This window comes from Emydura macquarii, unplaced genomic scaffold (genome assembly GCF_026122565.2).
Source record: "Emydura macquarii macquarii isolate MOO-44397 ecotype Brisbane River unplaced genomic scaffold, CSIRO-AGI_Emac_v2 contig_561, whole genome shotgun sequence".
NCBI lineage: Eukaryota > Metazoa > Chordata > Testudines > Chelidae > Emydura > Emydura macquarii.
In genome coordinates this window covers 4,775,237-4,791,012 of record NW_027130698.1, presented here as the reverse complement: position 1 = coordinate 4,791,012, position 15,776 = coordinate 4,775,237, and the positions used below count along the sequence as shown (strand labels likewise).

Genomic DNA, 15,776 nt, shown 5'->3' with positions numbered 1-15,776 from the left:
CAGAAAACAGCCCAGCTCTTTTAGTGCTGGGCAGTCCACTGAAATGATTGTCTCACCTGAGATTATCACAAATACACATTAACATCACCAAACCCCTGCACGGGAAAAAGTACAATTTCTGCCCTAGGGAAAACAGGCTTATCTATCCACCACCCTGAGAGGTCTCTGGATCAGGGCTGAGGGCATTAGAACAGCAGTGTGGTATATTAGATTCTTATGATGAATTTGAAGAAGGATAAATAGAAATTGGTGTTAGAAGTATGTACCGTGCCTTTAAGAACAGAGCACATGTTAGAGAGAAGGGAATTGGGCCAGGAAGAACCAGCTGGAAGCAGTCCAGATGTTTCTTAGGAAAGGCTAGCTATGATGGTGAGCTACTTTAATTCCTGTAGAACTCAGTGAGAGTTGGAGGTTCTCAGCAGGTGCTCCATAACTCTCCTGATCTGGCCCCAACAGCTGAACAAGGTGGTACAAAAGAAGCTTTGTGCCAATAATTAGTGTATTAATGCACAGTGCACCTATGCAGTTTTGTAAGGCTCAGCGTGTAAACAGAGCTCAGTACATAAGCTTTGCTCTGTCTAAATGCTGGATCAACTGGAGCAGACTAGATTTAATGCATTTGATGTCTATGTGAATACAGCATCTTGGATTCAAAGAAGAGAAACAGACCTCCATGGAGTCAGAAACAAGTAGGACACAGTCTCCGCCCCTCGAGCCTGGGGTCCAGGCCACCATTTTCAAACATGTGTGCCTCAAATTAGGCATTTAAATTTAGGCACCTAAATGAATCTCAGAGGCTCAGAGCACCAGTAGCTTCTATTGGTTTCCATGGGAGTTTGCCAATGTAAAGACTGAATAAAAACTGAGGGAAGGTCTCAGGATTTGGTCCTTGAGTTTCCTCCATCCAGCATCTGGCAATATTTGCTTCCAACAGAACAAATGACAATGGCATTAGACAGCTGGGGGATGTGTCGTGGAGCAGTGAGATGAGATGAGATGGGGCTTGTGCCATCCGAGTATGCCATACCTGAAGGGTGTAGAAAGCTTGTTTTTCCCGATCCAGTGGTCTATTGAGGTAGAGAATGCCAGACTCTGGATCTATTCCAAATAGACCTTCTTCATTTCCAGCCAAATGAATGTCAGCCTGGCCATTGACTCTGATGTTTATCTGAAATTGGAAATCAGATAATCAAGGGAGTATGTTAGTGCAAAGCTAAAGGGGAGAAAACATTTTACTCCTAGCAGATGCATCTTATTTGCCATTTGGGGCTTCACAGCTACTAATTCTCAAACTGCGATGCCTGCTGTTGTAATGCCTGACCACAAGGGCCATTCATTCCCCTTGATTAATGCTTAGATTCTGCTGATACTAATGGGAGTTCACCACCAGGTGTGGCTCAGGGACATGTGAGGCCCTGTGGTAGATAAGGTGAGTGAGGGTCTCAGGGGAGTTCCCCGAACAGTGCAATACATCTGTGGGGTAGGCAGAAGTTGGGGAAGTATTTTACCACTGGTGGATACCAGAAGAGTATTGTCAACTGGAAGTGACATTTGTCTTTGGGAGAGGTTTGAGTCTCCAAGTTTCAAAGTGGGAGGCCGTGCTGAGCCAGCAAGTGGGAGAGGCAGAGGGGCGTATTGGGGAGAGGCTCTGATCTTCTGACAAGGGATCTTGTGTGGCTCAAAGCTAGACATGCCCAGAAATGGCATTCCCCACCATGGATCCAAAGCAATCTATTACCCTTCATTTGCAAATTCATTCAGATGGTGATCCTGGCTGACAATGTTAGTTTTAAATTAATATTTGTTTTTAATTTCTTTTGCTTTTTGACTCCTGTTCTGTTGCTATTACAAATTATTTTTACATAGAGCTGCAAGTGCACTTGGCACTGTACAACACCTAATCTGTGTCAAAGAAATCCCTGTCTCAAGAAGAACAATAACACTTAGCTCTTATATAGCACTTTTTATCCATAGATCTCAAAATGCAGGCCTTAAAATCTAAAGGTGCAAGCAAGTACAATACACAGACAAATACAGAGTGGTGTCTGGTCCTGAAGGCCACATTCTTTCTGTATTTATCAGGCAAAACATCCAGTGACTTCAAAGGACATTTTGCCTAAGTAGGAAATTAAGGATTAGCTGGAATGCTTCATGAAACAAGTGCATTTTATAAGTTATTTTAAGAGAAGAGGCAGCTTGACACACACAATAAGATGAGTTTATTAGTCTCTAATTATTCCAATAAAAATTGAGGGGCAGATTTTCAAAGTCTTAAAAAATATGCCTACAAATATTTGCAGGCACATCCATTTATGTGCAAAAAACTTGAATTTGCACACACAATGGGACAATTGTGCACTCAAAACAGGCACCAGCCTCGGGATCGTTACTTGCACATGCAAGGCTTGTTTTTTGAGGCCATTTGAAAATATGGCCCTTAATATTTTTATTTTTTAAAATGTCTCTATAGCTGGCACCAATCCATATGCTCATGCATTCAGAAGGTACCAGCTCTGGAAAGTGGTTCTGCTATTAGTAATTCTGACACCAATGACTCAGGCCTGGAAATACCCGCACTTTTTTGTGCTGATACTGGCTTTATCTTTACAGACTATCAAAGCTGACTTTAAAGCATCCTAATTGGTGGTGCTGAGAACAACAGCAATAAAATGGAAGCGATCTGCTCAAAGTCAATTTAAGTACAGACTGAGTCACAGAAAACACTTATTGAATGGCAGATGGTGCTTATGACTGTGAAAGAAAATGACGCTTTATTTGCTATTCTAACAGAGATCAGTTATTTAATTCAAATAGGTTGTTATGAATTAAAAAACAAAAGCAACTATCAGTGATAGTTACTGACCCTACTTTGTTTCAGTAACATGCTCTCTTAGTAGTTTGGGTTGGAGAATGACTTTTGTGTTAAAATTACTTAGCTTTTTATTTTCTTATATATTTTTGACTTTTCCCCGTTTCTAGGGAATGACTTTTTGGATTCCATTAATGCAAAGAATATCTATATGGCATGGGATTATTTAAAATACACATTTAAACCGAGTGACTATGGTTAAATGATGTTTACATTTACTTTCAAATTTTGGTCAGCATTTTTGCTTTTCATCATACATTATGCAAAGACCGTACTTAAAGGGTACTATAGTAAAACCTAAAATAGATTGGATCTGCTTCATATTTCTGTGAAGATTAAGGATCTGGAGACTGAAAAATTTTGACCGTAAACCAAAAAGTTGCTATTTGGAAATGCCAGCGGAGTGTCTTATGGAGTTGTTGATGTTTGGGTCTTTCACAGCCTCATTCTTCTCTATGGACAGGGTTCTCCAGACAGGCATTTCTTCTGATGCACCATGGACAGGAACTCCTATGATATTCAGCTGGTTGTGGTTCAAGAAGAGGAAAGACTGGTGCATTATGGGAGATACAATGCAACCAGGGACCCCAGCCGATGGAGGAGAATGAGGTCATGAGGTATCTGAACTAAAGCTCCCAGTATGTACCACAGCAGCATTTTCAATCAAAAGGTTCAGCTTTCAATCAAAATGGTTTGTTACTTAGCTGAAAAGTTTTCAGGTTTTTGTTTTTGTTTTTGTTTTTTTTGTTTTTTGCTAAAAATTCAGAAGTTTCCATGGAAAATTTCAACAATTTGTCATTGAAATTAACAAAAATATAGTAGAAAATTTCCATTGAGTTCTCAGCTCTTTAGGCAAATTAAGATTAATCTAACCTTTTTCCCTTGGCCACATTGAACTCCCACGTTCAAACCACTTCAATAACACAAGACATGCTTGTAATAGTTAATCAGCTATGGAGCAAAAAACAGATTGCCAAATACATATATATATTTAATTCAATATATTTTTATATGTGACAATGGCTGTCTCCTGGATACTAGCACTTTGAGGATAGGAGAGAGCTAGTAGGTATTAGAAAGCAGAGAGAAAACAAAGAGTGAAATTAACTTTTTGATATATAACAAAAAGATCCTATATATACAATGGCACATATTCCTTTGACTCTCCTCTGTCACATGCCAGGTTTGCCCGGCTGTGACTCCATTAATTTTGGTGGAGATACTCCTTATTTACACCAGTGAAGAGGAGGATCAGGCCAATGAAGTCTTGATTAGGTCTTTAACTGAAGTCTGAAGTATTTTACACCACATCTTGTTGGTTGTATGAAACAATAGTTAAATTCCTACCTTCTTCAGATACAGTGGGAATGAACCACCATAATTTTCAGGTACCTCAATGTGTTCTTTGCTGCTGGTGGGATATATTGTAGACAACAGTGGGAAAACCTGTGGAAGAGGATTTAGCCTTAGTTTTGTTAAAAGCAAATGAAAATATTTCTTTCTTTAATCTTTTTCCAGGCAACATGTTCCTAGCTTCAAGATCATGGCCCAGATTCTGATCTCATTGACACCAATGTGACTCCATAGAAATTAGTGGAGTTACTCTGGATTGACACCAATATAAAGAGATTAGATGGGGGTCAGTATTCTCAGACTTTTCCTAGTGAGAATAAATGTGTATACAGAGTCCATAAGGTGTTACTCTAATCTGTCTCTGCTCAGGTAAGAGATGTGGAGATGATATGGAAATGGCAATCATTTTGCCATGAGTTAACAATCTAAATAGACCATCCTATTACATATCCATCTTCTTTTATCCTCACTGTCAGTGGCCTGACACAGAACAGCTAGAGTCTCAGCCAACGTTCAACCTGTTTCTAGCAGCAAGTGGGATAGGTCCTGATTTCAAAATCAGATCCTCACATAGTACCTGATTTTGAAAGGTGCTGAGTGCCCACAACTTCCATTGAAATCAGCAGAGCTTCATGCTCTCAACACCTCTGAGTATTAGCTTTTTGTCATTATGATCTGAACACCTTTTTTCAGGGTGTATTTTAGTCTTCTTGGATCAGCTCTGAAATCAGTAGTCCCTCTTTGATGTAACTTCTGATCTACTGTAAAGTCTGGGCTACTTATTCATCTGGCAGCAGTACACATGTGAGAGAACTGCTAAAGGTCAGGTTGTGATTCTCCTTTAATAAATGGGCTACAGCTCTGATATGATTAAGGACGCCCAGAGCAAAACTCCAGATCCAAACACCCTAGAAATTCTGAGAAAGTTTGTCTCAGGATCAAAACTTTATGGTTTGGGCCCATCCCTAGTTATAATCCATCAACCTTGAATCAGATCTGACTAAAATCTCAGTCAGATTATTAAACAGACATCTGATTCTTGTGTTTGTGGATAAGAGAAAAAGACAAGAGACTGCTCTCGTAATAGAGCCACTACATTTTAAGGGGCCCATAGATTAGCTGAATCCCATCTTACATCTGTTACGTTCACAGCATACAAACAGAGAAGATAGATGAAAAAAATAAAATACTCCTTTTGGAAGGTTGCAATGTACCCCCAGCTTTTCTTCTTAGAATCCAGAACAATCTCTCTCTCTCTCTCTCTCTCCCAGTAACCAAACACACACACACACACACACACACACACAGAGAAAGCAGGCTGCTTCCTAAGGCAGAGAGGCACAATCTATTCCACCTTGTTCAAGGCTGGCTCTTTCCACATTGATTGCTGAGACCTGGATCACAGGCTTCACTACAGAGCCCCTTAGCCTGAAAGCAGGGCCAGAAACTCACTCCCCCCACCCTTAAAGTGATTGTGTTGCAATTGCAAGCTATCCTCAATACACACCAATGAATGTTTTGAAGACCTCTTCTTTGTAACCGCTATCAGCTATCATGATGGTAAATAAAATGCCTAGATGACAGATGTTAGAGTAGCCTTATATAGAACTTTCCTTTTGTTGTATTTTATGTTTCATGCATTCCATCTTATATAAAATGAAAAACAGGAAACCTCTGAATATGGCTATACACACGCCTTGCTCAGTCTGTTTAGTTATATAATGTAATCGGGACTCCTTACAGTCTTCAGTAAAAAATGTCTCTGAGATTGGGTCCATATGTGTGTTTTGTATTGTGTGTGGACATAGAGTATATACCACCCTATAGAAATTGGAATCACAAGTGACACTCTTTTATTTATTTGATAACTAGAGTTAACAAATTATACATGCAATAGCAACTGAGAAAGGAAAATACACTATTATTACTCATTATTTTACTGCAGAGAAATAATAGGTATAGCTGAATCTTGAACTGGAGAGAATCCACATTGTATTATAATGTACAATGCTACTCTAATGGACAATGAACATATTTTTAAAAAATCCCAAAAGATACAAATGATTCACAGAACAGCAATATAAAAATATCCTCCTCTAAATGACAAGAAGGAAAGAAAACCTCGAATAAGCAGGGACTGCTCTTTTAGCCCTTCACAAACACCCCGAACATTTTTTTGCTGAATAGAGGAGTACTAATAACTAGAAATGGAGAAGCATGTGTCTCTTTGATCCTAATGTCTAGATATCATTACCTAACATCAAGAAATGTTAATGAAGTAAATTGAGTGTGTGAGAGAGAGAGAGATGTGGATAGGCGTTTTGTCAGTGTGTTTGGGTGTGGGTGTAAAAAAGATTTATTTTAACCTCTATAAGCTCTTCATCATTAACTTCCTGCAGTGTTATGTACTTGTGTCCATACTTGTCTACTCTTATTAGGCCATTGCCCTTATCATCCTGTTCCCTTTTCTACTTAATTATACAACTGATGCATCAGTAAGTGCACCTTGATCAAATGTATTATGGATTTATTGTGTTCAGAGCTTTCCTAATCATATTTAGTTCCTCTGCTCATGATGTATATACCTGGGGCAGGTTCACACTATGCTTCAGGAGTAGATTCAAACCAAACTTCTTCCCATGTTCAACAACAGTGTTTGCAAAGCTGAGGGCTCTTCTGAACCAGTAATAGGGGGAGATTTGTGTCACGATATCATGAGCCAAACAACATCACATCACAACACAGCCCTATGACACTATGTATGCCAACCCCAAATTCATGGACATTAGGATTTAGTTTTCTACTCTTTAGAACTCAGTTTGTTCTGATGGGACTGGATTCCAGTCCTCCCCAAACCATTCACCCAGCCATACCCAACTTCATGAGTATGGATCAGCTGGTAAATGTGGCAATGATGAGGAGTGTTGGCTTCAGCATTTGTAGGTGTCGATAGTTGTTGTGTTGGAAGATGTTAGAAATGCTGAACAATTAAGACTTTTTTAAAGACTGCTACATATCCAGAATTTAACTCTCTGGGTCCAGTCTTCTGCAGCATTGCATCTTTGTGTAGCCATTTACACCTGAGTGCAATATTTCTGATTTGGTAGCATTTTACACCCACTTTGTACAACAGCTTCACTAGGTACCTGATAGTGAAGAATCAGACCCTGCCTGCGCACTTGAACTGATCTCATTTACCTCAATGTAAACTTGACTGAGTGGGGATAGCTCCTGACTGAGGCATGATTCAGCAAGATTCTCCATCATGTGTTTTACCTTCAGCATATAAGTATATAGACTAGTCATGTGGGAAGCTCATGCTTAAAGTTAGTCATATGCTTAAGGAGCTTGCTGAGCTGGGGCCTCACATTGGTAAGCAAGATCAGAATCAGCCCCTATTAGTGATGCTGAGCCAGAAACCTCTCTAGGTATAAAGAATCTGATTCCTGTTTCTTCTCTTATTAAAAGGCACAAGCCAGATTTATGGCATAAGAAATTTACACTGCACTTTGCATCATAGGATATTAGAAACATGGAGGAATGAATGGGTGAGGAATTACAAAATAGTTCTTAAAGCTAAAAGTTGTTGTTTTGTTTAATCCCACACCTGTAATGTAAATGGTGCAGCAATTTTAGACTTTAATATTGTTTTCCTCTTTGTTCTCAAGAGCTATATCTGATACTTTGTGATAGGTTATTGTACTAGTTTGTGTTCATTCTGTTATAAGGGCTTTTTATTGTCTGCCTTCAAGGTTGTTTAGTACATGGAGTCCTACAGCATGTGCCATAGTAAAGTTATTAACATAAAGCAAGGCACCTAATATGCAATATAAGCACCATATATGTAAATATATCACTCACTTGAATAACAGAAGAGCACACAATCAGTAGCCAGACAGGAGGCATGCACTTACACACCCTAAAATTAAATGAAAAATAACACGAGTTGAAATTCACTTAAAACCAACCTTTTTCCCCTCTGACTTAAATTCTGTTTTTCCTCTGAAATCACATAAGATAAAATTGATGTGGTGAAACATGGTTAAAAATACATATCTGAGCCCATTTGAAATAGTCAGTGACTTGGAAATATACATGAGCTGACCAGGAAATATGTAACCGGCATACCATCTAATGTAGAACTGGAAGATACTCCTAATGTAATAGAAGAGGTGCTATATGGTATAGCTGGTCACCCCCATTTTTAAAGTTGTATATTACTTTATCTACTATTATCTATTAGATGTGTTACTGCATGTTGATAGAACTAGAGTATGAAGCTCTGCAGCTAACCACAGAACAGAACAGTTTCAGAGCCAGCAGAATTAAAGCAGGCTCCCCACACATGACTGTCAATGTGTCTCAGCCTGGCCCTGCATGGACCACCCATCCAGGGCAGAGGGCAGTCCTTACACTCTCCTCTGGGACTGCCAGCAAGCATTACAGTTTTGAGACCACCAACCCCATTTCATTCATTTAGTAATGACTTTCAATCTCTGCTGACCTGCATCAGATTTCAGTCAATGACCGTAACAGATGCTGCTGTTGCTGCTGCTGCTATTATTTTTGCAGTGCTGAAAGGCCAAATCAAAGGAGTCCTGTCATGTTAGGTAGTGCTTAATTTGGAAAGAAAGAGGTGCTAGGGCTTAAGTAAAACAAAATGGCATCCTCCATACACCATGACCTCGCACTCACCATACGTGCAAAGTCACGCCTTGCATGCAGATGTAGAATCGTTGTTTCTGTAACTATTTAAAAGGAATTTGCTGTCTGCAACACTTTTTTGTTTGACTGAGGTTCAGCCAAAGAATGGGTCATCAGAAGCACAGCACAATGGTTTGATACCCCAAAACAAACCACTGTAAAGGTAGTTTCTGACCAGAAAGCTCTTAAACTTGGAGAGCTGTAGCCATTTTTGTTTGGTCACTTAATGCAACAGAATTTTGGCCTTGTGGTTTGTTTTGTGTGTCCATGTTTTTAAGGGACTTACAAAGGGGGTAAAATATAGGTGTGCTCTTGTTGCTTCTTTCTGCTGTTTGATGAAGACTTGAAAAGAATTTTTAAATCACTTTTTTCTACTTTGCTTTTTACAGTAGAAATAGGTCTTGACTCCCTACCTTTGCTGGAAAGCTACTTGTACGATTGGAGAGCTAGGTGGATTATAACTTCACAAGACTGAAACCTGAGCAATTTAAAGGAGAAGGGATTTTGACATGCTGTTTAAAAATGGTTTGTTTATTTAGTTGTATTAAGTCCTATTTAACTCAAACTTCTGGCAAACACTTGGGAGGAAAGCTCTCTGTTCAAGATTAAGCATCCTCTTCTCCTTCAATGGATGACTGAGAAAGCTCCTACTCAAGTCCAAGGAGTTAAGTAGTAGAAAAATTAAAAACCAAGACTTAATATTCCTTGTTTCTAATGTAAAAACATCAAACAGAAAAACTTTTTAAAAAACTTTCAAGCTTTCTTTATGCAACATAAAGAATCAAAAAGAGCCACAAACACATTTTTTCTTCTGTAGGTCACCTTTAACATAGTCCTACAGTAGTCTTATTTTCTCTCTTCCTGAATCCAAACAACTTGAGCTGGTAATAGGCCTCTTACTATGCTTAATTCACTTCAGGAAAATACTGGCTCACACAAGCTCAACCTGACGTAAACACTGCTTATATCTCACATTAATTTACTTGCAGGCCCTTAAGCCAAAAATTAAGAAGACGACCAAAACCCAAACCAATTCCAAAACAAACAAAAAACAAAATAAGGTGCTAGGATTTCTAAGCTCTCATTTATGGTTTCTAAAAAGTTTTGCCCCCTTTCAATGCTGGGGGCTTCCTATCTAATGTAAAGATATGATAATGTTTTCAATGTTCTAAACTTTGAATATCCTTACACAGAAATATTTGAAAGAGGGTAAATATTTATAAGGCATCTCAGCGAAAAAGAACTTGCTGAATAGAGGGAAGCTGGTATTGCTAATGTCCTTGGAATGCTAATGTGCAAGAGTGTTATAGCATATTAGCCCTTAAGGTAGACTAAGTGATGGTATTGTGGGCACAAATTGGACAGATTGGGTCCAATTCTCAATTACCTCCAGGAAAGAAAAAGGGGTTGCAGGGTGTAACCAAGTTGTAGTTATTCTACAAGTGTTAGAAATATCCAATATTAAAATAGCAAAATGTTTATGAAAAACAAATACATTTCTTATCCACAATTAAGGCCACTATTAGAGAATTGCATTAGAGGAGAGGACATTTGGGCTTAATAGAAACGTTTAAATTTATTAAAAGACCAACAGCAAGAGAATAAAATGGGAAAAAAATTGATTCTTCAAAAGCCAGTTATGATTGCTGTCAGGCTCAGTGTGAGAAACTTGATGTCTTTGTATCCCTGACATACAATAAATTAAAATAGCTGACAGTTCCCAGAGTATAGGGCAACAAACCCAACAGCAGATGAATCATTTTGATTTCTGCTGTTTTTACATGAATACTGGACATAGTAAGTTATTATTTTATCCCTGTTTTCCTGATGCCTTTAAATCTATTTATCATGGAAGGAATATTGGATTGAACACTGAGAAGAGTAATGTCAAAAAAGAAAGAACAAGCTGATAAAATGAATCACAAAGGCACTAATCAAGTAAAACACTCAGGTGCTTTACTTGAAATGCCAGTGACTCTTATATGACTAGCGTTAAGCACCCATGTACCTGTCAGGATCAGGACCTAGGTCAAATTAAATTTTTCTGCATGTTAATTTAGTTTGGATTTTTGATTGTTCAGTAAATAGTGGCTTGAACAGTTATGCCCCGATGCTGTAAATACTTAGGCTTAACTTTACTCAGATGTGTAATTCTGTTGAATTCAGTGGGACTATTCATGTAAGTAAAGTCAAGCAATGCATATGGTACATCTTTGCAGGATTGGGGCCTTAGTTTCTATTTTTATTCATATAAAGCCAAGGGCTTTACACTAGTTTTGTTGTTAATTAACCCCCAGACATAGGGTATGTCTTCACTCACGGCGGCAAATTCGGTGCTGCCGAATCGATTCTCTGGGATTGACTGAGTGGAAGTGGAGACCCGCTCAATCGATCTGGAAGTTGACTGAATAAATCCACCTCAGAAAAAGATTAATGCTTGCGTCAATGGAAGGGCATTTCCCATCCGTGCAGCGTAGTGGGGACGCCGCACTAATTAGAATTTAGGAAGTCGACGGGAGATATGCAAGCTATTCTATGTAGGTTGCGTATCTCCCGTTGACTGCTGCCAAATTTCACGGTAAGTGTAGACCAGGCCATAGAAACATCATTTCACGTTTAGATCATCCAAATATTCAGGACTGTTGCAACAAGACTAATCAGCAAATCTTTGAGTTCATTTTCTCAGTTGCTTTGTCTGGATGTATGCATTTGTCAAAACATTCTTGCCCAAAACACAGAGCAAGAAGAAGAAACTTCAGATGCTTCCTATTCATAAGCTCATCTCTTTCCTCATTTTCACAAATCTTAATTTAAAAAAACAAACAAAAACTAGTGTTCTTTCTTCCCCCTTCTCCCCTTTTATTTTTTGGAGGCTGTATAGACCCAACCTGCAAGGAATGCAAAAAATCAGATTTTATGACATCTGGGACTGCAAGGAAGATATAGGATCTTTGCGTGACATTCTGGCCCTATGGAAATCAATGGCAAAACATTCACTGACTACAAGGATTTTATCCACTGTATTAGTTAATTATTGGTCCCTGTCATGGCTGGTCGGCCCTTTGAGGCAAGCTGGGCTCAGCCTTGCCCAAGATTTAGTAGCTATCCCTCACTTGTTAGCTGGCAAAATAAGGGCTAATTAGTGACCCAGCTGGGTGTAATGGTGCTTAATTAGAAAGGCTGAGGGCAGTCAGTTATGGTAAAGTAGCAGCAGGGGATTCCTGCTGGAGAAGCAGCAAGATAAAAGGGGCTCTTGAAGGGCCCAGAGAAGGGGTTGAGGACTGCAGTGGTATCTGAGTAGAACTATTAGTGTGGGCATTTGATTTGGACTTTAAGTGGGACCTTTTTTTTTAAAATCCCAGATGGGGAGTAAACTGTTACATGACATGGCTGGAGGTCTGGGCCACAGAATTCCTAATGAGGAAGTGAGGCGAAGACAGCAGCTGGGAAAGGCCATCCCAGCCAAGGAAGTGCCCACTGAGAGGGGTACAAGAAATGACGTTTCCAGGAATGTGGTGTCCAGGTATGAGGGGATACCTAGAGGGGAGAACACATGCATGTACACAATGCACACAGCACAAAATGTTCTAAATGATATGGGATTATTTTACACCATAACATCTCTAACCTGATCTTCATAATTCAAAATCTTTGATGTCAACAATTTACACAATGAAAGCAAAACCGACACCTCAAAGCAGGGAGTGTGTGTGTGTCGGTCAAGGTTTTTTTCCCTTTCTTTTTCCAAATGGCAGTGGATCAGTGCATAATCACCTCTCCCGTTAAAACACTGGAGATGCCCCCAGATCCAATTTTGGTCTACAATAGGTTGTCCTTTTTCCTAGAGAATGAAGGGTACACTTCATAATATAGTGAATCGCTGAGCATGTTTGTCTAATTTCACCTTTTTTCTGTTAACCTGCTTACCCTTCTACATGGCTTCCCTTAGCACAAAAAGTTTCACCCTTGTTTTACACCCAAAGCTGTGACAAGTCTTTAAAAGAAAAATTCCAGTTAAAACTGATTCTTTTTATTTAAAGGATTTTAGCTTTGATTTCTGATTAGTTTGCCATCTAGATAAATCACATCTAGCATAAAGCTACATTCCTACAATATATGAATACTTAGGGAATCATTAAAATCAAACCAACAAAATATTGATGTTCAAAACCTTTACCCAAGCAAGAAAGATGTGAAGTTTATATCCACAATAGTAACATGCCTTTTACAATTGTCATAAAGTTTTGACTTCTTCCAAAATTGTCATTGTGGTTTGTTCTTTCTGTTTGACATTTGCTCACCATGTCCCCCACTTTAATAATTGCTTAGCATGTTTCTGAGCATATTCACAAAACAAGAAGCTTCAGAACCTAAAATCCAGGAAACAGGAACTGCTAGTTTAGGGTTCACTTTCACGAGGCCAGACCATGACTGTCTCACCCACTAGCAGGGGACACCCATGTAGTCCCGTCAATGGGACCAGTGTGAGTAAGAAGTTCACAATCTAGCTCTTGATTTGGGCAGGGGGATGAAAAATCTATCCTATTCCATACTTTTCTTAATAAAAGGAAAGTGCTCCTTACCTCATCCTGCTCCTTGAAGGGCACAACATAACATTGAGAATGGAAATAATAAAGGCATGGTGGTTAATGATTTACTTTATAATTAAACGTGAACCAATCATAAACCAGGATCCCTAGAGGTTAACTATGCATTTCATTTACAGCTCATTTTCCAAAAACTGGTATGAAATTGTTTATCAAAAAGCTCTTAGTATTTTGGGAATTCATGGAATTTTTAGACAATAACATACCTTCTCTTTTAAACTCCCATAAAACAGTGGGAGTCTACTCACTGATTTAATTGAGAGCAGAATTGGGCCTATGAATTATAATACAAGTTGAATGCAAGTGCAAAGTGAAACATTCGTGACCATTAGGATTAAGGGTGTGTGGTCATGTGTTTCCATACTAAATCCTTACTTTCATGGATTTCAGTCTTCAATCTAACATTAATTAGCAATGCTTTTTAGTAAAGTTAGGTTGTGTTGTGCATGAATGCATGGCTGACTTAGCTATCCAGTGAATGTGCGTGTATTGCCAAATGTGCATTGAATGAGATGCTGTTCTGCAGGAGCAGTTATTGGCTTGACCACTGCCACTTATTCTTGGAATTTAATATTAATTTGACCTGTGCAGTCTGTTTGTTTGAAAGTTTATAAACCATGTAAAAGAAAAAAGAGCTGGGTTGGCTTTTTTTAGTGGGACTTTACAAAAACTTTGTTTACAAAGTGATGATAACTCCAGCAGTGCTAAGCAGTCTCCTTGAACTGTTTAGCAGAGAATTCCCTGCTTCCTAGACACATTCTCCAGTGGTGTTGGGTTAGTATAGTGGTTTTTAGGCTGCTTTTCTCCTAGCACTCAGCATGACCAGGATATCCTTATGCCTGGTGATCCCTGACTGCTAAACTCCCTCATGGGAACCTGCCAGTCAGGACAACCTTGCGGTGGCTCCATTTTACACTGGGGTCTAGCCTGTCTGCCAGGCAAACCCAGGTTTTGGGGGTAAGGAGAAAGAGGAGACACAAGTCCCCTCTGGTTCAGCACCAAGCTCAGTTCAAGCCATACCATAACAGAATCATTTTTATTTTTATCAGAATAGGTGTTTCCTTATACTTATCAGGCTCTTGAGCTGCTGCCTGTCACCATAGTATCATGTCCACATTAAGTCTTATATTGTAAGCTCTTTGGGGCAGGGACTATCTCTTGTTCTGTGTTTGTACAACCTTTAGCACAGTCCTGGTCCATGATGAGGACTCCTAGGTACTACCATACAAATAAATAGTAGTAACTCACATGTACATGTACTCAGTTCATGTGTATAATATAATTCTATTTACTTACCTATGTTACCAGTAAAACCTTATTTTATTAGTATGGAAAGAATTAAAAAGCCTAATCTACTCTTCCCTATTTGTGTTTGGTGATGTCTTCGCATTTCAGCATGGGCAGTGAATATACGTCAGGTGCTCAGATAATACAGAGAAGAACTCATGATATATAGATTATTGATAGACACTAACCAGTTTTATATTTTCATAGTTAGTTCACATTTCCAGATTCTCATGGACTCTCACAAGGCTGCAATGTGCAGGTTGTAAATTTTGCAGAGAAACATTGGTTTGTTGAATAAAATGTTTTAATTAGAATTAAAAAAAAAAAAAAAAAATCATGGAAGCCTTTCTACTGCTCTTAACTGTGACCTGATACTGACCTGATCGCCTCTTAAGATCTTGCATCAAGTTTCTAAGGATATTTTCCAAGTTGGACTGGGTAGCCTGGCTGAGCCACAATGAAACAGTATAAACCATTCTGTGAACAGCAAGCGCAAAAGACCATATGCAACATGGCCTAAAACAGGGGTGGGGAACCTTTTTTCTGCCAAGGGCCTGATGGTGGTACGCAGAAGACAGCTGAGTGTCCGCAATGGAGACTGGGAAAAATAAAGTGGTCATGTAATAAAAGAGAGTCACTACTGAGATACCCCCCCATTTCTTATTCATTGTTTGAACTGCCGCCGCCGAGTTGGTTTGGTTTTAAAATGTATTATAGGTTCTAGTTCAGCCAGGTGAAACTTGTGACCTACATCTTTGCTATGATGCCTCATTTGTGTCAGGTCATTTTGAGCTGAATTCCCCCCCCCAGGAAGTACCGTGAGCCGCATTGCACCTAGAAATGTCCTCCCCCAACTTAATTCATCTGCCGCCAGGGCCAATAGTTCCAAATGATTTTCCTCTGCCATGGCACAGAATCTGTGTCCACTCCTCAAGCCCTGCCCATCAGCTACCACC

General features: G+C 39.2%; 1 protein-coding gene across 1 annotated transcript in view; it reads right to left on the bottom strand.

Annotated features, from left to right (window-relative positions):
- The window catches only part of CDH16 (cadherin 16), a 59,905-nt gene extending 46,367 nt beyond the window's left edge, over positions 1 to 13,538 (bottom strand). Inside the window, exons 1-4 of the mRNA XM_067540092.1 lie at positions 13,510 to 13,538; positions 8,084 to 8,141; positions 4,217 to 4,315; positions 1,028 to 1,168 (exon numbers count right to left, since the gene is read on the bottom strand). Coding sequence (XP_067396193.1) covers positions 1,028 to 1,168; positions 4,217 to 4,315; positions 8,084 to 8,141; positions 13,510 to 13,538 — 327 coding nt within the window. The remainder of the gene's footprint in view (positions 1 to 1,027; positions 1,169 to 4,216; positions 4,316 to 8,083; positions 8,142 to 13,509) is intronic.
- Positions 13,539 to 15,776: the final 2,238 nt, after the last annotated feature.